The 23,541-nt window shown below is 54.3% G+C and overlaps 3 protein-coding genes across 5 annotated transcripts; 1 reads left to right on the forward strand and 2 right to left on the reverse strand.

The window, feature by feature from the left end:
- The first annotated feature begins 712 nt into the window (after window positions 1–712).
- On the forward strand, window positions 713–6,764 carry LOC110472631 (nuclear pore glycoprotein p62). Its single transcript, XM_077786591.2, has 12 exons — window positions 713–1,007; window positions 1,805–2,190; window positions 2,780–2,887; window positions 3,335–3,466; window positions 3,639–3,743; window positions 4,193–4,301; window positions 4,446–4,590; window positions 4,987–5,036; window positions 5,158–5,292; window positions 5,679–5,790; window positions 6,174–6,240; window positions 6,553–6,764. The coding sequence occupies exons 1-12, from the start codon at window positions 730–732 to the stop codon at window positions 6,642–6,644; spliced, it is 1,719 nt and encodes a 572-aa protein (XP_077642717.2). The 5' UTR covers window positions 713–729; the 3' UTR covers window positions 6,645–6,764.
- A 270-nt stretch (window positions 6,765–7,034) lies between these two features.
- RBM41 (RNA binding motif protein 41) lies at window positions 7,035–15,021 on the reverse strand. Of its 2 annotated transcripts, XM_021534479.4 has the most exons (7): window positions 14,744–15,021; window positions 13,511–13,627; window positions 13,218–13,410; window positions 10,439–10,643; window positions 9,166–9,536; window positions 8,420–8,567; window positions 7,035–7,411 (listed from the first exon to the last, which is right to left on the reverse strand). In XM_021534479.4, the coding sequence occupies exons 1-7, from the start codon at window positions 14,749–14,751 to the stop codon at window positions 7,254–7,256; spliced, it is 1,200 nt and encodes a 399-aa protein (XP_021390154.1). In that variant the 5' UTR covers window positions 14,752–15,021; the 3' UTR covers window positions 7,035–7,253. The 2 variants fall into 2 exon arrangements, with proteins under 2 accessions (XP_021390154.1, XP_021390153.1); XM_021534478.4 differs by lacking the exon at window positions 14,744–15,021 and having other exon boundaries at window positions 13,511–14,691.
- A 1,402-nt stretch (window positions 15,022–16,423) lies between these two features.
- Window positions 16,424–23,444, reverse strand: LOC110472688 (nuclear pore glycoprotein p62-like). Of its 2 annotated transcripts, none has more exons than XM_077786593.2 (12): window positions 23,155–23,444; window positions 21,973–22,358; window positions 21,277–21,384; window positions 20,694–20,825; window positions 20,417–20,521; window positions 19,859–19,967; window positions 19,570–19,714; window positions 19,124–19,173; window positions 18,867–19,001; window positions 18,369–18,480; window positions 17,783–17,849; window positions 16,424–16,646 (listed from the first exon to the last, which is right to left on the reverse strand). In XM_077786593.2, the coding sequence occupies exons 1-12, from the start codon at window positions 23,430–23,432 to the stop codon at window positions 16,555–16,557; spliced, it is 1,719 nt and encodes a 572-aa protein (XP_077642719.2). In that variant the 5' UTR covers window positions 23,433–23,444; the 3' UTR covers window positions 16,424–16,554. The 2 variants fall into 2 exon arrangements, with proteins under 2 accessions (XP_077642719.2, XP_085427128.1); XM_085571002.1 differs by lacking the exon at window positions 16,424–16,646 and adding an exon at window positions 16,664–16,710.
- Between the last annotated feature and the right edge of the window lie 97 nt (window positions 23,445–23,541).

Consider the following 23,541-nt stretch of genomic DNA (forward strand, 5'->3'; position numbering starts at 1 on the left):
CCCCCCCTCTGTCCCTGTCCCTCCCGCTGTCCCTGTCCCTCCCTCTGTCCCTGTCCCCCCCTCTGTCCCTGTCCCTCCCTCTGTCCCTGTCCCCCCCTCTGTCCCTGTCCCTCCCGGTGTCCCTGTCCCTCCCGCTGTCCCTGTCCCCCCCTCTGTCCCTGTCCCCCCCTCTGTCCCTGTCCCTCCCGCTGTCCCTGTCCCCCCCTCTGTCCCTGTCCCTCCCTCTGTCCCTGTCCCCCCCTCTGTCCCTGTCCCTCCCGGTGTCCCTGTCCCTCCCGCTGTCCCCTGTCCCTCCCTCTGTCCCTGTCCCCCCCCTCTGTCCCTGTCCCTCCCTCTGTCCCTGTCCCCCCCTCTGTCCCTGTCCCTCCCGGTGTCCCTGTCCCTCCCGCTGTCCCCTGTCCCTCCCTCTGTCCCTGTCCCCCCCCTCTGTCCCTGTCCCCCCCCTCTGTCCCTGTCCCTCCCTCTGTCCCTGTCCCCCCCCTCTGTCCCTGTCCCTCCCTCTGTCCCCGTCCCGCACCCGGTCCCGCAGCCGCGTCCCCCGTCCCCACAGCAACGCCGGCTCGCCCCGCCCCTCGCGGCCCGGCAGCCAATGGGAGCCGCCGTACCGCGAGTGGCGGCCGCGCCGGCCAATGGGCGCGGAGGGCGGGAAGGCGCGGGCGGGCCCGGGCGGGGCCGGTGACGCCATCGCGGCGCTCCGGGCCCGGCCCGCGCCGCCGCCGCCGCCGCGCCATGAGCCAGTTCAGCTTCGGGGCGGCCGCGCCCGGCGGCGCCTTCGGCCTGGGCGCGCCCCGCGCCGCCGCCACCGCGGCCGCCGCCGGCTTCTCCTTCTCCGCGCCCGCCTCCACCGGCTTCAGCTTCGGCAGCGCCGCGCCGGCGGCGGGCGGCGGCCAGCCCGCCGGGCTCTTCTCCTTCAGCCGGCCGGGCACGGCCGCGCAGCCCGCGGGCTTCAGCTTCGGCTCGGCCGGCGCGGCCCCCGCGGCCCCGGCGGCCGCCGCCTTCCCGCTGGGGTGAGCGCCGGGCCGGGGAGGGCCGGGCGGAGGGAGCGCGGTCCCGGCGGGCCGGCCGAGGCTCGGCGGGCGCTCCGCCCCGAGCGAGCCGGGCCCGGCCCGGTGCCCGCCGCTCCCGGGCCCGGCACCGACCGCCCGCCGGGCGCTGCTCGGCGAGCCCCGGCGCTCCCCGGCCCCGCTGCCCAGGGCGGCCCTCGCACGCGTGGGGAGGAGAAGCTCCGCTTGTCCGCCCGGAACGGGGCTGCACACGCGGCACAGAAACGCTCGAGCTCTGTGCCGAGGAGGAAACGTCGTATTCCTTCTGCCCCGATCCGGAGTGCTCTGAACGTGTTCTCGGCACGCTGGGAGGGATCTGTCGCTCAGGAAAGGCTGCGGGTTCTGCAGCGGCTCTGCAGAACCGCTGCTGTCAAAGCTTGCCAGATGGGAGCTGTGGGAAGGGAGCTCAAATGGGGACGAGCAGCAAAAACCAGCCTTGGGTAGAGGGAGTGGAAAGAGGTGAGCTGAGAGAAGATGGAGCAGCTTCACGTGTGCTGCCGTAAAATGTCCTGTGGTACCTGGCTGGGTGCAGGTAATGAAGGCAGGGTCACTAGAAAGAGCCCTAAGGGGGTATGGCAGGTGACAGCAGCTGGATGGAGTCTGTTGTCAGAACTGGGACACAAGCCTGCCCAGGTGTTTTTGCAGCCCTTTGAAAGGAGTTTTCTGCTGTCAGCAAAAGGTCAGGGAGAAAGCCGGCTGTGAACTTGAGTGGATGTGTGTCTCAAGCAGAGTGGTTTCCTTTCTTTCCTTTTCTTCCCCAGGGCAAACACACCAAAAGTGAACTTTGGAGCCAGCACCACCACTCCAGCTCCTGGGATCACGGGGGGCTTCTCTTTTGCTGCCCCTGTGGCAACCAGCACGCCATCGAGTCAGGCAGCAGCCCCGTCTGGCTTTGCCTTTGGCTCAGGAGGCAGCAGCAGCAGCAGCACGGCTCCGTCTGGGACAACAGGAGGCTTCACCTTCTCCAGTGGCACCACGACTCAGGCGGGGACGGCCGGGTTCAGCATCGGCACCGCGGCTCCACAGGCGACGTCCGCAGGGCTGAGCTTTGGCACGGCCCCTGCGGCTGCTGCCAGCACCAGCACGGCCACCCTGGCAGCTGCCAGCCCGGCAGCAGCGCCCTTCAGCCTCGGGGGGCAGCCCACAGGTGGGTGAGCTGCTGGAGGCTGTGCTGTGTGCAGCTGGGACACAGGCACACGGTTTGTGGGCACTGGGATGGGGCCCAGCCTCACCCCCGTGGCTCCAGCTGTGAAAAGCAGGGGAGCAGCACTGACAGCACTGAGCCACGGAGTGCCCAGAGGCACTGAGCAACCCCCAAAGGGAGCAGGGGGCACACAGGGCAGTGCATGAACAGGAGGGTATGGAAGCTGGGCTGAAGAACAAGAGGGGCTGACACTTGCAGCCTTCTGAGGTGTTCTGGTGCTGCTGTGTGTGGGTTGAGGCCTTCTGGAATTGCCTGGTGGCACTCTGTATTGTGGCTATCTGGGCTGTCGCACGGACTGTGACACAGCCTTGGGCGCAGCTGGAGGCTGGCAGCCTGTGGCATGGGCATGTCTGCAGGTACAACTGGGGCAAGGCTCTGCAGCCTCTGGCTTGTGCTGAGGCACAGTGGAGTGAGAGGGGCTGGAGCCAGAGGTGTTTGTGACAGGCCTGTCCAGGGTCTGCAGTACTGGGCAGCAAGTGCTCTTTGGCCTGCAGGAGGAAAGTGCATCTTTTCCTTTTGCTCCTGGTTCCAGGTCTGACCTTTGCACTGCCTTCAACAGCAGCCACCAGTACAACCACAGCAACAACGACCACAAGCACCAGCCAGGCACCCATCCTGTCCTTTGGAACCAAGCTTGGAGGTAGGAAGCTGTTCTAGACAACGATTCCTTGAGGCTCTGGGGAGTCTGCTGTCCTCCTGGTAATAGTTGTCTGTGGGAATCAGACAAATATACTGAGTGTGGAAAGGGGCCCCAAGCATGTGTTTCTGTGGGTTTGCCCTGGCAGCGGTGATAAGTGTCAGCTCCTGGAGCCTTTGGAGAGCGTGTCCTGTGGTTCTGATTGTGTCCCACATGCCAGATTCTGTTCTGTGCTTGTTTGGGAGCACAGTGGGAGGGAGGCACAATCTTCAAGGGGTACATTGTGAAAGGCAGGGAGGGAGAATAAGAGGAAAAGGAGGTGAAAATGCTGCCATGGCCAGGAGCTGGTGTGGCTGGGCAGTTTGTGTCCCCCTCCCTGCAGGGTTGTTGTGCAAGGGCTGGAAGCTCAGTGTGCTCTGCTTGTTCACATGGAGCTGTTTGTCCCTGCAGTCACATCCACAGCTGCCAGCACGGCCTCCACCACCAGCACCACCTCAGTGCTGGGCTCCACGGGGCCCTCCTTGTTTGCATCTGTGGCAACTTCCTCAGCCCCAGCCTCCTCCAGCACCTCGGGCCTCTCACGTGAGTCTCTCCAGGCAGGTTTGTCCCTGGGGCAGTAGAGGAGCAGCGTGGCTGCTGCTCCCTGGGGCTGCTGCTGCTGCAGGCAGAGGGCCAGCAGGCTGGGCACAGCTTTCCCAAGGGGCCCTGCATTCCACGGCTTATGCAACCTGTTAATGGTGTCTTCTCTTCACAGTGGGTGCCACTTCCACTGGTTCCACTGGGACAGCCAGTCTGGGGACACTTGGCTTTGGATTAAAAGTTCCTGCAACCACAGCTGCCACAACAAGCACTGCCACTGGTAGGAACAAGATGCTGAAAGGCACTGAAGCGAGGGGAGACTGAATTCAGTGCTCTGTAGGGGTGTAAAGAGCCATGTCAGGGTAGCAGCAGAGCAGTTGTGATTTGTAAAGCCCTCAAGTAACTGAAAAGAGCACAGTCTGTCCTCCTCGGATCCTTTTCCCTCTCTTTGTGAAAACACAGAATTCTCTCACTCACTGCAAAGGTGCAGGGGAGGAGCTGGGTGTGCTGGCAGTTATTGGTTCTGCAGTAAAGCATGAGGACATTGACAGGGCTGTGGACCGGGATGTGTTCATTCCCTCCCTGACAGATGGAGCATTTGCAGTTGTTGCCTTCAGAGGGATGTACTGCAGCTCCTAGAGCCATGGGCAGTGCACCCTGGAGCTTTCTGTGCTTGGGAGGTACCAGGTGTGTCCCCTTCTGCTTCTTGACTTGAATCTCTTCCTGCAGGGACTACTTCTGCTTCTGGCTTTCCTTTGAATCTGAAGCCATTGACCACCACTGGTGCCGTTGGAGCTGTGACCTCCACAGCTGCCATAACCACAAGCACCACGCCCAGGTGGGCTTTTGTGACCACTGAGCATTCCCTGCCTGGGCCAGGAGCAGCTGCAGTGCTCAGGCTGGGGTCGGCAGGAGGAAGGGGAAATCAGGGAGTGCTGTGGTGTTTCTCTTTCCTGACCTCGTGTCCTGTGCTTCCCCTCAGTGCCCCCCCAGTGATGACTTATGCCCAGCTGGAGAGTTTGATCAACAAGTGGAGCCTGGAGCTGGAGGACCAAGAGAAGCACTTCCTCCATCAAGCCACACAAGTCAACGCCTGGGACCGCATGCTGATAGAGAACGGGGAGAAGGTGAGCTGACCTCCAGTGGAGCCTCACTCTGCCTGCCTGCCTCCTCAGAGCTCTCTGCTACAGGTGCAGCAAGCCATTCAGTGGGACTTGCTGCTTGTGAAATAGATGTGAGCTCCAGCTGGGTGCTTTTCACAGCCTCTCTGTGTGTCACTTCTGGCCCTTAGGCCTTGGAGTTGGAGATCTGTTCTGTGCCTTTGCTCTGTGATACCGAGTTCTCTTAGGGGGGATCATTCCAAGCTGAACCTCCCTTATTCCATCTTGGCTCTGTAAATCTTTATGTGGCCATCCCTTGTTTGCAGTAGAACTTGCATGCTGTGCTCTCTCCCTCACACCTCCCTTCTTTGGAGAGCTGCCTTCTTGGTTTTTAAGGTGCCATGGAATGTCTTCTGTTTGCAGATTACTTCTTTACACAGAGAAGTGGAGAAGGTGAAGGTTGACCAGAAGAGGTAGGAGACCTGGAGCACTTGAAACGATTTTATTTCTTCTCTGCATGGGCCTGCCTGGCTGTATGACAGCTCTGCAGAGTCTGCAGCATGAACGGGAAGCATTTGGCTCTTTTCTTTGCAGACTGGATCAGGAACTGGACTTCATTCTGTCCCAGCAGAAGGAGCTGGAGGACTTGCTGTCCCCTCTGGAGGAGTCTGTGAAGGAGCAGAGTGGAACCATCTACCTGCAGCACGCAGATGAGGAACGGGAGAGAACGTGAGGCACAAACCTGTGGGGATGGGGGCCGAGCACTGGCCTGTGCCCACAGCCCTCAGCAGGAGTGGAGCTGGGATGGGTGTCAGGATTAACAACCAGTGCCTGCCGTCAGATATTTATTCCTGGTTTATGCACGGCAACTTTAGATTTTACTCAGAGTCCTCCACTCTCTTGCTGGTCTGTCTCCATGTGTAGCTCAAGGGAGACAGAGCTTGGGAGTCCCCTCATGTGGGTGCTGGAGCCTCCCTGGGTGCTGTTCCCAGTCTCTGCCAGCCTGGGCTGCAGCTGTGGCAGCTGATGCTGATGGCCCACAGCTGGTGTGACTGTGAGCAGGCCCTCCAAGTTGGCTTTGACCATTCTGATCTTGGTTCCTGTGTGCTCTGCAGCTACAAACTGGCTGAAAACATCGATGCTCAGCTGAAGCGCATGGCACAAGATCTGAAGGACATCACAGAGCACCTGAACACATCAAGGGGCCCAGCAGACACGAGTGACCCAGTAAGTGCAAGCTTCTATTTTTATTATTTATATTATCGTGATGCTCCTTATGGCTTTGCTGAGAAGCTTTTTTCTGTAAAAATTTCCTTTCAGTATTGCAGACTGAGTTTATCCACATTCATTTTGAATTTTGACACCTCAAGCCTAAGGTTATGAATATTCTGCTAGTTCCTAGGTCTAGATTAAAATAAGCCAAAGTCACAGGCATGTTATCTAAACTGTTCGGTTTTCTTGCTGCTATGGAATAGCCAAGTAGCAGTGTTGCTGCACACACTTCCCTGGCTTAAGTGGCTGCTCTCTTGGGAAAGGCATAACTTTGCCTTTGACTCCTCCTGGTGTTTATGCCGTCTCACAACTGACTTGCACCTTCTCTCTCTGCTCAGCTTCAGCAGATCTGTAAAATTCTGAATGCACACATGGATTCCCTGCAGTGGATTGACCAGAATTCAGGTGAGATTTGTCCTGCAGCCTTTTGGCAGTGTGAGTGGGAAGCAGGAGCTGTGTGTGAGTGTTCATCCCTGAATTCCTGAGGATGCCTGAGGAATCTTCCTCCTCACCCTTCAGTGGCATTGTCCCTTCCTACATCTGCTTGAATTCTGCTGCTGTGCCTGATGAGAGGCCTCTGCTGGGAAGTTACTCCTGACAACTGCAGTGTTTTACCAAAAATGCCCCACTTGAATGTTTATCTTTGTCCTGCAAGCAAAACTCCACAGGGTTGTGTTCTGGGTGACTGTGACATTTAATCCCTTGTTTCTGCCACAGCTGTGCTGCAGAGAAAGGTGGAAGAGGTGACCAAGGTTTGTGAGAGTCGCCGCAAGGAGCAGGAGCGCAGCTTTCGGATCACCTTTGATTGAGACACTCCCATGTTCAAGGAATGATTTAACACCTCCACATACTGTAGAGGTCTTTGAGGTCTGAAATGGTGACCTGGCTTTGTATCTCTTCTTGCAATAAAATGTGTTGTTCGTTCCAAAGGTCATGTTGTTTTGGACAGGAGAAGCTGCCTGAAGTTTGTGGAGGAAATGTGGTCTCTGTGCTTTAGCTCTGCCTGTAGTCTGCTGAGATACACAAACACTGCTGTGGAGGGCTCAGGGCAGTCTCTGTCTCCAGGGGCACCAGCTGGGCTGGGAGGCTACCAGGACTGAAGTGTGGACAGTCCTGGAGCAGCAGAATGCAGCACACTTGGCTCTAGATGCCTTGAGGACTATAAACATCAATAAGCACAAACTAAGGAAATAACTAAATCCACAATAAGTGCATTTATTTACTTGGCCTCTTCCCTCCCTCCTTACCACAACAGTGTTCAGGCACTGCCCAGCTCTCAAGAAGAGCCCAGTCCCCAGCTCTCCCCACTCAGATTGCTGGACCTGCACGTTGCTCCCAACAGTCCTGCATTGTCCCAGGTTCCAGCACAGCTTTCCCACAGCTCGATGAACTCCACAAGGCTGCTGGTTCTCCATCCCTCACGTGGCAGGAGCGTTCTCTGCCGCAGAGGAGCTGGGGCTGGCAGAGTCAGCCTCTGGCAAATGCTTCCTGCTTTTCCCAAAGGCGATGACCAGGGGCTTCCCCTGCAGCTTGTACCCGTTCAGCAGCTGCAGGGCGCTCTGGGCCGACCCCACGTCTGCAACGAGAGGCACAGTGGGCACAGGACACCCAGCACCTGGTCACCCATGGGTGTTCCCATCTGGTGGCCACTCAGCCTGCTCTAGTGCAGCCAGGCTGAAATGTAAATTTTAAGGAATTTAGAGATTTTAGAAGCACTAAGATTTTAGTTAGAGATAGCCTTACTAGAGTTAATTATAATAAATGAGTAGGCCTTGATGAAGTTAAAAGTTAGTAGTTAACTAATAATTGATTGCTTGTCAGCACACTGTTTAGTTAGCTGGGTTTATAATGAAGACTACAGAAACCGACAAACAGCTTTTAGAAACATAAGACAATTGTGGGCCTCCTCTGTTCTGAAACCAATTGAAAACAAAGAATGGGAATGCTACCAAGAGTTCATTTGTCATATTTGCATTGAAAAGGTAGAAAAGTCAGAACAAGGAAGACTTCATTGACTTCCTCATTTTAAAACCCCTCCCCATGAAAGGGACCACTGACCCATTTCAAGGAACAAACTCCACATACTTAATAGCTTTTGAAATGATTAGCACACGAAGCGAAGAATGGGATGTACCAAAATTATAAATATGTATTTGTATTTTGTGTATTCAATACTTGTATGGATAAAAGGACTCTGTAATCACCTGGAAGGCGCAGTGTGTATTTGGGAGCTATCCCGCACATGCCCAGCGTCAAATAAACACACACTTTCTAACTTTAAACTGTTAGAGAGTTTTTGTCTGTCACAGTTAGATATTGGTACTAGATCAATATCCATTTGTTTTTTTTTAATAAATCAAGGCTGCCTGCTGAATGAACATTGCACATGGCAGACCACATCGCTTCTGCTCTGGTAAATCCCCTTCCAACCCAGGGAACGGACCATGGCACAACAGGAAGAGAAGGGAGTGAATTCCCCTGCTTCTCCTTGGAAAGCAGGCTTGGCAGCAGCACAGTGCCCTGCAGGAGGATGTGACACCTTTGGAGTCAGGGAAGGACTGAGAAGCACGGGGCAGCAACTCACCAGGGAAGGTGATGAAGGCCTGACCCCTCATGCGGCCGCTCAGGAGGCGGAACTGGATCAGGGGGCTGTCCTCCTCCTGGAAGCGAGCAAACAAGGACACCAGGTCCTTCACCGTCACTCGGGGGCCCAGGTTCTTCAAATACAGCACCTGTAACAGACACAGAGTGTCAGCCAGCCTTTGCCATGCAATGACACCTTTCAGCCTTGTCCTAAATCTGTACAGCTCGAGGTGTGAATTAGCTCAACCCTCATACCCATGTGCTAATGATGGCATTTAGAGGACAGGTGGGTGTACAGAGAATGGCAGCTTCGAGCTCAAGGCATCACCCTGCCTGCCTGCATCAAGCACTGACAGTTTCAAGTTTATTATAAAACAGTTCAGCTTATTCAGTTCATTCCATTTATTTATAAAACACAATAATCTCCAGCTACCAGACAGAACAGTTTGAGTAAGGTGACAGCAGGCCTCAGCCAGGCCCAAACAGACAGAGCACATCTTGACAGGTGACCTGCTAGAGTCAGGGAGGGCTGGGCTGGGCTCACAAGTACAACTCTTTGCCAGGCTGGTGATTTCCCATCAGAGCCCAGGGACCCTTATTCCCCCTAGAGTGGAGGCTGCTCTCCCACTTGGCCTGGAGGATCAGCCCAGCAACTTCAAGGCAACAGCAAAGAAAAGCCTTTGCCTACTGACACAGCTTCAGGGCATCCTGCTGAGCAAGGATAAATCCTGATTCACCTCAGCTTACCTTGCTGGGCTCCCCTGGATGGTAGGATGAGAACCTGGGTATTTTCCGGAGTTCCTCCTCTGAGAGGCGATTCTTGAGGATCTCCTCTTCAGGGACAAACTCGACTGGCTCTTTGATAACCACAGGCCTTGGAGGGGACTGGTGGGGCTCTGTTGCAGAAACACTGGGACTTGCTGCCTGTTCTGCTTGCTCCTCCTGGTCTGGAAGTGGTGACTCCCCACTTATAGCCCCCTGTGGGGTCGAGGACAAGCAGGGGTCACTTGTAGCAGACTGGACTTTTTCAGGGCACTTCTTGCTCAGCAGCTCTTGGTAAACACTCTCCAGATGAACCATGGGGTCCTTTTCATCTGTTCCACTCTTCTGAGTGTCATCTAATTAATAAGAGACATACATGGTAACTACCACAAATAACCTGGAAAACACACAGACTGCAAGGAGACACAGAACAGAGAAACCCTGTTTCACCCGAGGCTCTGAGGGTTTTTTAAAACAAGAGCAGCCCTAGCAAGTGCTGGGTCCCCAGCTCAGGATGAACCTGCAGAGAGCAGCAGTTCCACCTGTGCTACATCAGAGCTCTTCTCAGAGATGCCCTCACATTATCTGCAGCCACATTTCAGCACTTTCCAGTGACTCCTTCAACACACCTTCCCCCTCCTGCACATGCAGCAAGGATGGGCCACGCTGCCTTCCTGTACCACTACATGGAATAGGAACATTTGGCTTTCAAGAACATCAGATTAAGCTCCTGAGTTTAAAGAAGGTCCATGACATGGACTGATCAATGATCTCTTTTAATTCTTTTTAATGGAAATGAGGACAAACATGAGAGCAGCATCTCCCAACCTCCAACTGGACCCCTTTGAGGATGAAGCTTTAACAAGTCATTCCTCCTCTTACCTGCTCTGTACCTTTGCTTCCTTCACCCCCTGCAGAGAAGGAACACTCTCCAGCCCCACACAGGCATTTTGTGTAACTCAGGCCTCGAGGCTCTACCAAAGCTTCACCCCAGCTCCTCTCCCACACCCCGAGCTGCCCTGCACTACATGCAACACCTCAAGGAGATCCACACTCTCCAGAAACAGACTTTAAAAGCCTCTATAAACCCTTCAGAGAGGCAAATCTCTGTCTGCTCCCATAAGAGAGGAAAATATCTCCTCCCACACAGCACCAAAGCAGAACCACATCCTCAGGGACAGAGGCAGAAACGTGCTGGGCCCCGCCGCGGGCTGGCTCTGTGTGCTGCAGCCATGGCGGGAAGAGCCCTGGGCAGGACCTTGGTGGTAGAGCGCCCTGAGGAAGGAGTGGCGGTCCGTTCCCTGGAAGAGGGCCCTCTCGATCTCCATCTCGCGCCGGCTCAGCTGCTTGCTGCCCGCAAACCTCTGCGGCAGCGCCAGGATGCGCCGCCGCTCCTCCAGCTTCTCCTGGATGGCATCCAGCCGCTCCTGCGTGGCCTCCGGGGCGGCCCCCAGCCCAGGGCCCTGCAAAACAAGCACGGCTTGGCTCAGCCACGGCAGGGCCAGAGGCAAAGGCACAGCTGTTACAGGATTTCTGAGAGAGAGGGCATGACTTATGTTTGGAGTGGGAACTGGGCCACCCCTCAGACAGGCCCTGATAAGCCTTGGTGGGCCCTAGGAGCCTTTGATGCACTGAGAATTCAGTTGTGGTGCAGTTAGAAATTATGTCAAGGTAACTACAAAGTAATGAGCTATCCGAGTGTGAATTAGAGTAGAGCTGCAGTGTGAAAAGCCTGACCACCTTAAGGCAAAGGTAAACAATGTTAGCGTGCCAGAGTGCCTTTGTAAACTGTAAACTATATAGAAGTGTATAAAAACTGCCATATTCTCTGGAATAAAGGGAGAACATTGCATTGATCATGTTGGTTGGATGTGCATTCTGTCCTGTCCAGCTTTCCCATTTTATGAGGTCCCTGGTCGCACACAGCCCCAGCCCCGCCCTGGCTGCAATTAGGAACCATCCCCAGGCACCTGTTACTGCAAGGGTGGGACAAATGCAACCACCAGCAAGCTCAGTTCTTGAGGACAGTGGAGAAACAGCTCCTTTCTCATGACCTGTCTGTGCTGCTTCCCTCTCCCCGGCCTGTCTCCTCTGTCCCTGCTGCCTCTGATTCCAGCCATTTTCCACAGCCACCTTCAGTGACTGCACAGCCATCCTCTGGCAATTCCTTCCCCACACCTACAGCATCCCTGAGCTCAAGTTTCCACCAAGCTCTTAGTCTGTGACCCTGAAAACCTTGTTTGCTGAACAAACTAGCTGCTGTTTGGCACCCGAGGGGAGGTTTATACTGAGGACTAAACCCCAACCAGCATCACTGAGCCAGCTTCCAGAAACCACAGAGGAGCTGCAGCACAGCCCCCGCAGCTCAGCTGTGAGCAAGGAGCATCCCTGGGTACACAAACCTCCCTGCACCAACACTTCATGCTGCCAAAGCACACAGACACAGCCCAGCTGCTGAAAGGGCACTTCTGCTCCCCCATCCACCTCCATCAGGACACAGAACACACTTTGATGGGGCTGTGGGTGGATTTTCTGTTCTCAAATTGAGTTTGAGAATTCCTGTGGCAGATCCTTCTGCCTCAGGCAAGAAACAAGGCTTTCTCCCTGCACTGAGCACAGCCTAACAGAGTTTCCCATGGTACCTCTGCCCCACATCTGCACAGCTTCTTCCATTCACCATTTCACAGCTTCCCTGAGGCACAAAAGGCTGTTTATACGGAAAAGCAATTCCCGGAAATCATTTGTTGTACTTTGTTTTCAAAAAAGCTGCCACTTAGCAGCTGAAAATAACAGAAATCCGCACTCAGTACTTTGCCAAGAGCTCCCCAGGCAATCTGAAGTTCTCTCTGTTTCAGCTGACATTATTCATCACTCATGATGGAATCTTTCACTCAGGGCCTCCACCTCCAAAGCTGCATAGGCTTTGACTGACTTAGGCTTTCTCCCTAAATATTTTTCTCTTATATTCTTCTCTTCTGTTATAAATATGTCTTCTTCTGTAGAAGACATACCCTGATGTCAGCCTTATTTTCTGTCAGAGTAGTGTTTTCCATACAAGTAATTATTCCTGAACATCCCAGAATACATTTCATACTAAATATAACAGCTAGTACTGACGACATTGATTTTCATTCTTAAATTAACACCACTCCTCTCTGCACCAAGCTTTAATCAGGCCACACCACGGTTGGATTTCCATTTAAATACCAAAGCAAGGAATGATTTCAGCTGAAAAGAGGCAAAGCACTGATGACCACAGACAACTCTCCACAGACAACTCTCCTGCACACAGCTATCACTCAGGAACAGGAGACAAAAGGAAGCCAAGGATCAGCCCAACTCCTGTTTTGCATTTTCTAGTTTGGCAGATTAAGAGCAGGACACTCCAATGCACCTGATACAGACAACCACAAAAGCCTCTTGACTCTGGAATGTGAAAAAAAAGGGTGAAAGTGGGGGAAGGGGAGAAACCTGCTGGAAGAGCATCCAAGGAGGCACCAAGGCACTGCCACCACACAGTGGTGGTGGCACAGACCACACAGTGGTCTGACAGCTCTGCACTATTTTCATGTGGCTGTCCCAGAGCCCCTGAAGGACATGCAAGCCCCTAAGGAGAACACCCCCTACAAACAGCCATCCCAAATCAGCAATGGGATCCAGGGATTTATCAGGATACTCAAAGGAGGATTTGAGATGCTTTGAAATATTTTCTCCTTCTCTTCTGGCCTTTAAATCCTTCATACACAGGTATAAAGAGGTGAAATGATTTATTTGAGATCAAGGCAAAGGCAGGAATACCCTCACATCCTGCTGTGTTCCAAAGGACCCACTCCTGTCTCCACCATATCTTTTAACATTGACCATTCCACCAAAGAAAAGAGGCCAGAAGAAATGTAGGATAGTGCTGGGCTAAAGGCAAGGGATACAAGGAGAGGCCATTCTTTACCAAAGGCTTACAAAGGACTGGAATTTTCTACCAGAGAGCCACGGGGTTAGAGGAACCTGACCACGCTCAGGTGAGAGCAGAGCATGCCCACCTTCCTTGCCGAGTCCCGGTTCTTCCAGAGCAGGATCTCCGAGTCGGAGAGCCCCAGCTCCCGGAGAGACGAGGTTTCTCTGTCACTCTCCTGCAGGGCCTGGAACTGTGGCAGGGTCAAAGCCCCCGCAGCCTCTTCTCCGAAAGGTTTGTAAAAAGCTGCAGGAGCAAAGCATCTCCGTTTTGACTTGCACCTGTGAGCCAAAGGAACACGCCAGCACAGACAGCTCAGCACTGAGGAACTGGGGACAGCAAGGGGCTGCTCAGACCACACCTGGGCCAGACCACACTTACTGCTCGATGGAGACAGTGGTGTCAAGCTGCTGGTGAAGGAGGCTCTTCAGCTGCCTCTCTCCTTCTGTCTCCAAGTCTTCCAGGAGAAGCTCATCACTGGACAGGCTGCTGTTCACCCTGGGGCACACAACCACAGCACAGGCATGGGCAGTCAGGCAATAGAGGAAACACTGCTCAAAACACATCCTTGCTACAGCTCCTCCACCTCTTGCGCTGGTTTTATGGGATTTTAAAAAAACAAGGAACCAAAACTACTTGACCACAGCTCCCTTTAACATTACTAGAAAAGTCAACAAATTTGGGATTCCTTGGAGAACATAAAAGTACCCCAAGGAGCCTCTGGGTGTTTTTATATTGGTGTGGGGGTTGTTTGTTTACTTTAAAATCACACGCCATAATTTTTATTGACCAAAATCGTCTTGCATCAGCATCTAGCCAGTGTGAAAAACACCCATTATTTGGTTTTTAAAATTTTAAAAGTTTAATAATAATAAAATGGTTATAAAAATAGTAACACAATTAGAGTAATAAAGTTTAGAGTTAGGACCATAACAAAACAATATAAAGAAAGAATTATGGATGCTCTTGGACACTTAAGTCACAAAAAGCATACTTTGTGAACAAAGGAATAACCTTAAATGCAATAGCCTGTTGCATATTCATATATATCCTACATGATGCATAAATTCCTTGCAAATTAAGAACTTTTCTGGTTTTTGTCAACTTCTTCCCCTTAATCCCGGTGGTTCCATAAAGATGGAGAGAAGGTGGAAGACCGCCTTTTCTGATAAGGAGGCAGTGGCTCTTCATGGGCCCCAAGTCACTGTCACCTCTGTGTGAAGAGCTTTTTGATTACCTCATGTCTTGCTTGAGCTAGTAAAAAAATCCTACATCACAGATTTCTATTTCAACATTATGTTGTAACCTAAAACTATATTTAACAGAGTCCTTAAGAGAATTAATACACCATAACTTTCTAACATTATACATATAACATTAATTTGCGAAAAGCCAATCATAAAACACGCATTTTCCACAGCAGACACTGCCAGCTCCAAATGAGACAGGGAGGAAAGTGAAACCGCGACGCCGAGGAGAAACGGTGAATTCCAGCAGCGCTTTTCCCTTTCCGGGGTCCGTGCTGCGCGGAGCAGCCAGACCCCAGATCCTCCACCGCAGGCGCTCCCGCACCGCCGCAGCGGGGCCGGGCCGCCCCGCTCCTGCCCCGCTCACCGGCGCATGGCCCCGCCGCTCCGCACGCCGGGCCCCGGCAGCGCCCGCCGGGAGCCGCCCCGGAAGGAGCCGAGCCGAGCCGAGCCGAGCCGAGCCGAGCCGAGCCGAGCCGAGCCGAGCCGAGCGCTGCCCGCAGCGCTGCCCGGCCCGGCAGAGCCGCACGGTGTGCCCGGCGCCCCGGGGACAGCCGCTCCCCTCCGCGGCCGAACGCACGACACTTAGCGCAGAATTCGCGGCTTGAGACACGGACCGGAAGGGATCTCGCGTCGAGTGTCGTCACGGGCAAAGGGCTTAAGGCGGAGATGGGAACGGAGTTTATTGATAACTGAAGCACAGCGGGGTAATGGGAAGTAAAATCAGCCCTTAGAAACACCTTCCCCTACCCGTCCCTCGTACCCCAGCAGCGCAGGGAGACGGGAATGGGGCTATGGTCAGCTCACAGGGAGATGGAGGTTATGGTCAGCTCATAGAGACACAGGAACGGGGGTTATGGTCAGTTCATAGGGAGACAGGAATTGGGGTTATGGTCAGTTCATAGGGGAAGGGGAATTGGGGTTATGGTCAGTTCATAGGGGAAGGGGAATGGGGGTTATGGTCAGTTCATAGAGAGATGTGAATGGGGGTTATGGTCAGTTCATAGAGATACAGGAACAGGGGTTATGGTCAGTTCATAGAGATACAGGAACAGGGGTTATGGTCAGTTCGTAGGGAAATGGGAATTGGGGTTACAGTCAGTTCCTAAGGAAATGGGAATTGGGGTTATGGTCAGTTCCAAGGGAGATGGGAATCAGGGTTATGGTCAGTTCATAGGGAGATGGGAACGGGTGTCATGGTCAGTTCATAGAGACACAGGAATGGGGCTTATTATCAGTTCATAGAGAGATGGGAATGGGGGTTATGGTCAGTTTGTCACCCCTGTTTTTCCTGGTGCTCAGGGACAGCAGTATTTCCCCTGCTGCACTGTGGGGTCCTCCCCATGGGAGACAGTTCTCTGAACTTCTCTGATGTGAGAAGTCCATCCCATGGGCAACAGCCCCCTCAGACTGCTGCAGTGTGGGGCACTCTGCCACAGAGTCCTTCCAGGACAGGCTGCTCCAGCCTGGGAGCAGGGCACCTCAGCCACAGGCTCAGCCTCCTGTCAGGCATGCCCCTGCTCTGGCATGGGGCTCCTCCATGGGCTGCAGGAGCACAGCTGCTTCACCATGGTCCTCACCACAGGCTGCAGAGCAATCTCAGCCCCAGCACCTGGAACACCTTTTTCCCTCCCTCCTTCACTAACCTTGGTGTCTGCAGAGCTGTTCCCCTCACAGATTTTCACCCCTCTCTTCTCTGGCTGCAATTACAACTGAGCATCAAATTTGTATTTATTTCTTCTTAAAAAGCTGTTTCAGAGTCATTACCACCATATCTAACTGGCCCAGCCCTGGCCAGCAACTCTGTCCATCATTTGGAGCCACCAGGGACTGGCCCTGCTGGACATGGTGGAAGCTTCTGGAGCTTCTCACATAAGCCACCTCTGCAGCCTCCTCCTACAAAACCACGCAGGAGTCCTCCAAGACAGCATTTCTGTTGCCTCACCAGTCTGCAGGCACAGCTAAAGCACAAGGAGTACACACTTCCTGCAGACTTCATCCAGTTTCTGATAGGAGCACGTGAAATCCAGTCCAACACCACAAAGACTGGCTTTGAACAAACAGCACATTTTATTGTAAAAAAAGAAATAAAACCAGGTCATTGTTTCAGTCCTCAGCTCCCAAACACCTCTGTTTTCTGTGGAGGTTTTATGTTCATCCTTTGAACTTGGGAATGTCTCAATCAAAGGTGATCCGAAAGCTGCGCTCCTGCTCCTTGCGGCGACTCTCACAAACCTTGGTCACCTCTTCCACCTTCCTCTGTAGCACAGCTGTGGCAGAAACAAGGGATTAAATGTCACAGTCACCCCAGAACACAACCCTGCACAGTTTTGCCTGCAGAAAGAAAAATAATTCCTTGCTGACAGTCACTCAGATTTGTCAGTGGATAAAGCAGGAGGAAAACACAACCCGAAGTACTACCAATAAGACAATGTTTTCGTTATTTAATGGCAAAAGAAAAAATGTGTCTCCTTTCTAGGAAAGTTTAAAGCAAACAGATAGCTATTTTTACACACATTATGTAAATTCAGGTTGCACAGGAGCTGTACCAGATTTGCTGAAAAAGGCATCTTTAGAATGGGAAGCTTAGCAGGAGTGTTCTGAAAGAAAACACCGAATTAGACCCTGACCTAAGCCAACATGAAGAAGAGCAGGCCTGCTTTCACGCAAGTTGTTACCCCAGGTGTGAGCATTTCACAGCACTGTAACTAGGCTCTGGGGCTCTGAGAGGAGAGCTGCTTTATTCTGCCGTGCCCCCGTGTGGCTGCTACCAGTTAAAATCCAAACGGCACAAAATTCCAGAATCCCTCACCAGGAGGCACTCTTCCAGAGGGAAAACTTCCTTTTTTCTGTCTTGTTTTAGTATGACTCCACTGTCAAGTGCCTATTCCTGAGTGCATCTCTGTGTGCAATGGAACTCAAGCTTTGGAGGTTGTGAAATTCCCATATTATTCCTGTACTTAACCCACCTGCAGATCAAGGCAGGCTGCTCCATCTTATCTGGATGTGACTTCCTGTTTTCAGACTGGGAGGGATAGTAACACTCAACACACACACATTTCCCTCACCAATTTTCCTGCACCACAGAGAAACCACACAATCTTTAGAAGCTGAACTATTTAACATTAGTTTGACAGAATGAATAAGGTTTTCAAGTTCTCTGCTTTGTACTGATGCAATTCAAGGAGGGCTTTTTGGGTAAAAATAGAGTTGTCAGGAGTAACTTCCCAGCAGAGGCCTCTCATCAGGCACAGCAGCAGAATTCAAGCAGATGTAGGAAGGGACAATGCCACTGAAGGGTGAGGAGGAAGATTCCTCAGGCATCCTCAGGAATTCAGGGGTGAACACTCACACACAGCTCCTGCTTCCCACTCACACTGCCAAAAGGCTGCAGGACAAATCTCACCTGAATTCTGGTCAATCCACTGCAGGGAATCCATGTGTGCATTCAGAATTTTACAGATCTGCTGAAGCTGAGCAGAGAGAGAAGGTGCAAGTCAGTTGTGAGACGGCATAAACACCAGGAGGAGTCAAAGGCAAAGTTATGCCTTTCCCAAGAGAGCAGCCACTTAAGCCAGGGAAGTGTGTGCAGCAACACTGCTACTTGGCTATTCCATAGCAGCAAGAAAACTGAACAGTTTAGATAACATGTCTGTGACTTTGGCTTATCTTAATTTAGACCTAGGAACCAGCAGAATATTCATAACCTTAGGCTTAAGGTGTCAAAATTCAAAATGAATGTGGATAAACTCAGTCTAAAATACTAAAAGGAAATTTTTGCAGAAAAAAGCTTCTGGGCAAAGCCCTAAGGAGCATCAAAATCAATTTAATAGATATCAGGAGCTGGTTATACAGATCTTGTTTTATGAGGATATAAAAATAGTATGAAGAAAAAGTATAAGTGGAATATCCACATGGGGACAAATTAAGAGTTAGAATTATTTCAATATCATTTGCCTCTTCAGCAACATAAAATAAAAGCTTGAATTTACCGGGTCACTCGTGTCTGCTGGGCCTCCTGATGTATTCAAGTGATCAATAATGTCCTTCAGATCTTGTGCCATGCGCTTCAGCTGAGCATCGATGTTTTCAGCCAGTTTGTAGCTGCAGAGCACACAGGAACCAAGATCAGAATGGTCAAAGCCAACTTGGAGGGCCTGCTCACAGTCACACCAGCTGTGGGCCATCAGCATCAGCTGCCACAGCTGCAGCCCAGGCTGGCAGAGACTGGGAACAGCACCCAGGGAGGCTCCAGCACCCACATGAGGGGACTCCCAAGCTCTGTCTCCCTTGAGCTACACATGGAGACAGACCAGCAAGAGAGTGGAGGACTCTGAGTAAAATCTAAAGTTGCCGTGCATAAACCAGGATTAAATATCTGACGGCAGGCACTGATTGTTAATCCTGACACCCATCCCAGCTCCACTCCTGCTGAGGGCTGTGGGCACAGGCCAGTGCTCAGCCCCCATCCCCACAGGTTTGTGCCTCACGTCCTCTCCCGTTCCTCATCTGCGTGCTGCAGGTAGATGGTTCCACTCTGCTCCTTCACAGACTCCTCCAGAGGGGACAGCAAGTCCTCCAGCTCCTTCTGCTGGGACAGAATGAAGTCCAGTTCCTGATCCAGTCTGCAAAGAGAAAGAGCCAAATGCTTCCCGTTCACGCTGCAGACTCTGCAGAGCTGTCACACAGCCAGGCAGGCCCATGCAGAGAAGAAATAAAATCATTTCAAGTGTTCCAGGTCTCCTACCTCTTCTGGTCAACCTTCACCTTCTCCACTTCTCTGTGTAAAGAAGTAATCTGCAAACAGAAGACATTCCATGGCACCTTAAAAACCAAGAAGGCAGCTCTCCAAAGAAGGGAGGTGTGAGGGAGAGAGCACAGCATGCAAGTTCTACTGCAAACAAGGGATGGCCACATAAAGATTTACAGAGCCAAGATGGAATAAGGGAGGTTCAGCTTGGAATGATCCCCCCTAAGAGAACTCGGTATCACAGAGCAAAGGCACAGAACAGATCTCCAACTCCAAGGCCTAAGGGCCAGAAGTGACACACAGAGAGGCTGTGAAAAGCACCCAGCTGGAGCTCACATCTATTTCACAAGCAGCAAGTCCCACTGAATGGCTTGCTGCACCTGTAGCAGAGAGCTCTGAGGAGGCAGGCAGGCAGAGTGAGGCTCCACTGGAGGTCAGCTCACCTTCTCCCCGTTCTCTATCAGCATGCGGTCCCAGGCATTGACTTGTGTGGCTTGATGGAGGAAGTGCTTCTCTTGGTCCTCCAGCTCCAGGCTCCACTTGTTGATCAAACTCTCCAGCTGGGCATAAGTCATCACTGGGGGGGCACTGAGGGGCAGCACAGGACACGAGGTCAGGAAAGAGAAACACCACAACACTCCCTGATTTCCCCTTCCTCCTGCCGACCCCAGCCTGAGCACTGCAGCTGCTCCTGGCCCAGGCAGGGAATGCTCAGTGGTCACAAAAGCCCACCTGGGCGTGGTGCTTGTGGTTATGGCAGCTGTGGAGGTCACAGCTCCAACGGCACCAGTGGTGGTCAATGGCTTCAGATTCAAAGGAAAGCCAGAAGCAGAAGTAGTCCCTGCAGGAAGAGAGTCAAGTCAAGCAGCAGAAGGGGACACACCTGGTACCTCCCAAGCACAGAAAGCTCCAGGGTGCACTGCCCATGGCTCTAGGAGCTGCAGTACATCCCTCTGAAGGCAACAACTGCAAATGCTCCATCTGTCAGGGAGGGAATGAACACATCCCAGCCCACAGCCCTGTCAATGTCCTCATGCTTTACTGCAGAACCAATAACTGCCAGCACACCCAGCTCCTCCCCTGCACCTTTGCAGTGAGTGAGAGAAATCTGTGTTTTCACAAAGAGAGGGAAAAGGATCCGAGGAGGACAGACTGTGCTCTTTTCAGTTACTTGAGGGCTTTACAAATCACAACTGCTCTGCTGCTACCCTGACATGGCTCTTTACACCCCTACAGGGCACTGAATTCAGTCTCCCCTCTCTTCAGTGCCTTTCAGCATCTTGTTCCTACCAGTGGCAGTGCTTGTTGTGGCAGCTGTGGTTGCAGGAACTTTTAATCCAAAGCCAAGTGTCCCCAGACTGGCTGTCCCAGTGGAACCAGTGGAAGTGGCACCCACTGTGAAGAGAAGACACCATTAACAGGTTGCATAAGCCGTGGAATGCAGGGCCCCTTGGGAAAGCTGTGCCCAGCCTGCTGGCCCTCTGCCTGCAGCAGCAGCAGCCCCAGGGAGCAGCAGCCACGCTGCTCCTCTACTGCCCCAGGGACAAACCTGCCTGGAGAGACTCACGTGAGAGGCCCGAGGTGCTGGAGGAGGCTGGGGCTGAGGAAGTTGCCACAGATGCAAACAAGGAGGGCCCCGTGGAGCCCAGCACTGAGGTGGTGCTGGTGGTGGAGGCCGTGCTGGCAGCTGTGGATGTGACTGCAGGGACAAACAGCTCCATGTGAACAAGCAGAGCACACTGAGCTTCCAGCCCTTGCACAACAACCCTGCAGGGAGGGGGACACAAACTGCCCAGCCACACCAGCTCCTGGCCATGGCAGCATTTTCACCTCCTTTTCCTCTTATTCTCCCTCCCTGCCTGTCTTTCACAATGTACCCCTTGAAGATTGTGCCTCCCTCCCACTGTGCTCCCAAACAAGCACAGAACAGAATCTGGCATGTGGGACACAATCAGAACCACAGGACACGCTCTCCAAAGGCTCCAGGAGCTGACACTTATCACCGCTGCCAGGGCAAACCCACAGAAACACATGCTTGGGGCCCCTTTCCACACTCAGTATATTTGTCTGCTTCCAACAGACAACTATTACCAGGAGGACAGCAGACTCCCCAGAGCCTCAAGGAATCGTTGTCTAGAACAGCTTCCTACCTCCAAGCTTGGTTCCAAAGGACAGGATGGGTGCCTGGCTGGTGCTTGTGGTCGTTGTTGCTGTGGTTGTACTGGTGGCTGCTGTTGAAGGCAGTGCAAAGGTCAGACCTGGAACCAGGTGCAGAAGGAAAAGATGCACTTTCTTCCTGCAGGCCAAAGAGCACTTGCTGCCCAGTACTGCAGACCCTGGACAGGCCTGTCACAAACACCTCTGGCTCCAGCCCCTCTCACTCCACTGTGCCTCAGCACAAGCCAGAGGCTGCAGAGCCTTGCCCCAGTTGTACCTGCAGACATGCCCATGCCACAGGCTGCCAGCCTCCAGCTGCCCCCAAGGCTGTGTCACAGTCCGTGTGACAGCCCAGATAGCCACGATACAGAGTGCCACCAGGCAATTCCAGAAGGCTTCAACCCACACACAGCAGCACCAGAACACCTCAGAAGGCTGCAAGTGTCAGCCCCTCTTGTTCTTCAGCCCAGCTTCCATACCCTCCTGTTCATGCACTGCCCTGTGTGCCCCTGCTCCCTTTGGGGGTTGCTCAGTGCCTCTGGGCACTCCGTGGCTCAGTGCTGTCAGTGCTGCTCCCCTGCTTTTCACAGCTGGAGCCACGGGGGTGAGGCTGGGCCCCATCCCAGTGCCCACAAACCGTGTGCCTGTGTCCCAGCTGCACACAGCACAGCCTCCAGCAGCTCACCCACCTGTGGGCTGCCCCCCGAGGCTGAAGGGCGCTGCTGCCGGGCTGGCAGCTGCCAGGGTGGCCGTGCTGGTGCTGGCAGCAGCCGCAGGGGCCGTGCCAAAGCTCAGCCCTGCGGACGTCGCCTGCGGAGCCGCGGTGCCGATGCTGAACCCGGCCGTCCCCGCCTGAGTCGTGGTGCCACTGGAGAAGGTGAAGCCTCCTGTTGTCCCAGACGGAGCCGTGCTGCTGCTGCTGCTGCCTCCTGAGCCAAAGGCAAAGCCAGACGGGGCTGCTGCCTGACTCGATGGCGTGCTGGTTGCCACAGGGGCAGCAAAAGAGAAGCCCCCCGTGATCCCAGGAGCTGGAGTGGTGGTGCTGGCTCCAAAGTTCACTTTTGGTGTGTTTGCCCTGGGGAAGAAAAGGAAAGAAAGGAAACCACTCTGCTTGAGACATACATCCACTCAAGTTCACGGCCGGCTTTCTCCCTGACCATTTGCTGACAGCAGAAAACTCCTTTCAAAGGGCTGCAAAAACACCTGGGCAGGCTTGTGTCCCAGTTCTGACAACAGACTCCATCCAGCTGCTGTCACCTGCCATACCCCCTTAGGGCTCTTTCTAGTGACCCTGCCTTCATTACCTGCACCCAGCCAGGTACCACAGGACATTTTACGGCAGCACACGTGAAGCTGCTCCATCTCTCTCAGCTCACCTCTTTCCACTCCCTCTACCCAAGGCTGGTTTTTGCTGCTCGTCCCCATTTGAGCTCCCTTCCCACAGCTCCCATCTGGCAAGCTTTGACAGCAGCGGTTCTGCAGAGCCGCTGCAGAACCCGCAGCCTTTCCTGAGCGACAGATCCCTCCCAGCGTGCCGAGAACACGTTCAGAGCACTCCGGATCGGGGCAGAAGGAATACGACGTTTCCTCCTCGGCACAGAGCTCGAGCGTTTCTGTGCCGCGTGTGCAGCCCCGTTCCGGGCGGACAAGCGGAGCTTCTCCTCCCCACGCGTGCGAGGGCCGCCCTGGGCAGCGGGGCCGGGGAGCGCCGGGGCTCGCCGAGCAGCGCCCGGCGGGCGGTCGGTGCCGGGCCCGGGAGCGGCGGGCACCGGGCCGGGCCCGGCTCGCTCGGGGCGGAGCGCCCGCCGAGCCTCGGCCGGCCCGCCGGGACCGCGCTCCCTCCGCCCGGCCCTCCCCGGCCCGGCGCTCACCCCAGCGGGAAGGCGGCGGCCGCCGGGGCCGCGGGGGCCGCGCCGGCCGAGCCGAAGCTGAAGCCCGCGGGCTGCGCGGCCGTGCCCGGCCGGCTGAAGGAGAAGAGCCCGGCGGGCTGGCCGCCGCCCGCCGCCGGCGCGGCGCTGCCGAAGCTGAAGCCGGTGGAGGCGGGCGCGGAGAAGGAGAAGCCGGCGGCGGCCGCGGTGGCGGCGGCGCGGGGCGCGCCCAGGCCGAAGGCGCCGCCGGGCGCGGCCGCCCCGAAGCTGAACTGGCTCATGGCGCGGCGGCGGCGGCGGCGCGGGCCGGGCCCGGAGCGCCGCGATGGCGTCACCGGCCCCGCCCGGGCCCGCCCGCGCCTTCCCGCCCTCCGCGCCCATTGGCCGGCG

The sequence above is a fragment of the Lonchura striata genome, chromosome 4A (genome assembly GCF_050655825.1).
Source record: "Lonchura striata isolate lonStrDom1 chromosome 4A, ASM5065582v1, whole genome shotgun sequence".
NCBI classification, from domain to species: domain Eukaryota; kingdom Metazoa; phylum Chordata; class Aves; order Passeriformes; family Estrildidae; genus Lonchura; species Lonchura striata.

Coding starts and splice junctions, on each gene's coding strand:
- LOC110472631 (XM_077786591.2), top strand. CDS start 730: ATGAGCCAGTTCAGCTTCGGGGCGGCCGCGCCCGGCGGCGCCTTCGGC. Junction 1,008..1,804: donor GCCGCCGCCTTCCCGCTGGG/GTGAGCGCCGGG, acceptor TTTCTTCCCCAG/GGCAAACACACCAAAAGTGA. Junction 6,241..6,552: donor GTGGATTGACCAGAATTCAG/GTGAGATTTGTC, acceptor TTTCTGCCACAG/CTGTGCTGCAGAGAAAGGTG.
- LOC110472688 (XM_077786593.2), bottom strand. CDS start 23,432: ATGAGCCAGTTCAGCTTCGGGGCGGCCGCGCCCGGCGGCGCCTTCGGC. Junction 22,359..23,154: donor GCCGCCGCCTTCCCGCTGGG/GTGAGCGCCGGG, acceptor TTTCTTCCCCAG/GGCAAACACACCAAAAGTGA. Junction 19,715..19,858: donor ACCACAAGCACCACGCCCAG/GTGGGCTTTTGT, acceptor GCTGCCCCTCAG/TGCCCCCCCAGTGATGACTT.
- RBM41 (XM_021534478.4), bottom strand. CDS start 13,695: ATGTGTTTTGAGCAGTGTTTCCTCTATTGCCTGACTGCCCATGCCTGT. Junction 13,411..13,510: donor ACCACTGTCTCCATCGAGCA/GTAAGTGTGGTC, acceptor TTTGGCTCACAG/GTGCAAGTCAAAACGGAGAT. Junction 8,568..9,165: donor ATCCAGGGGAGCCCAGCAAG/GTAAGCTGAGGT, acceptor TGTCTGTTACAG/GTGCTGTATTTGAAGAACCT.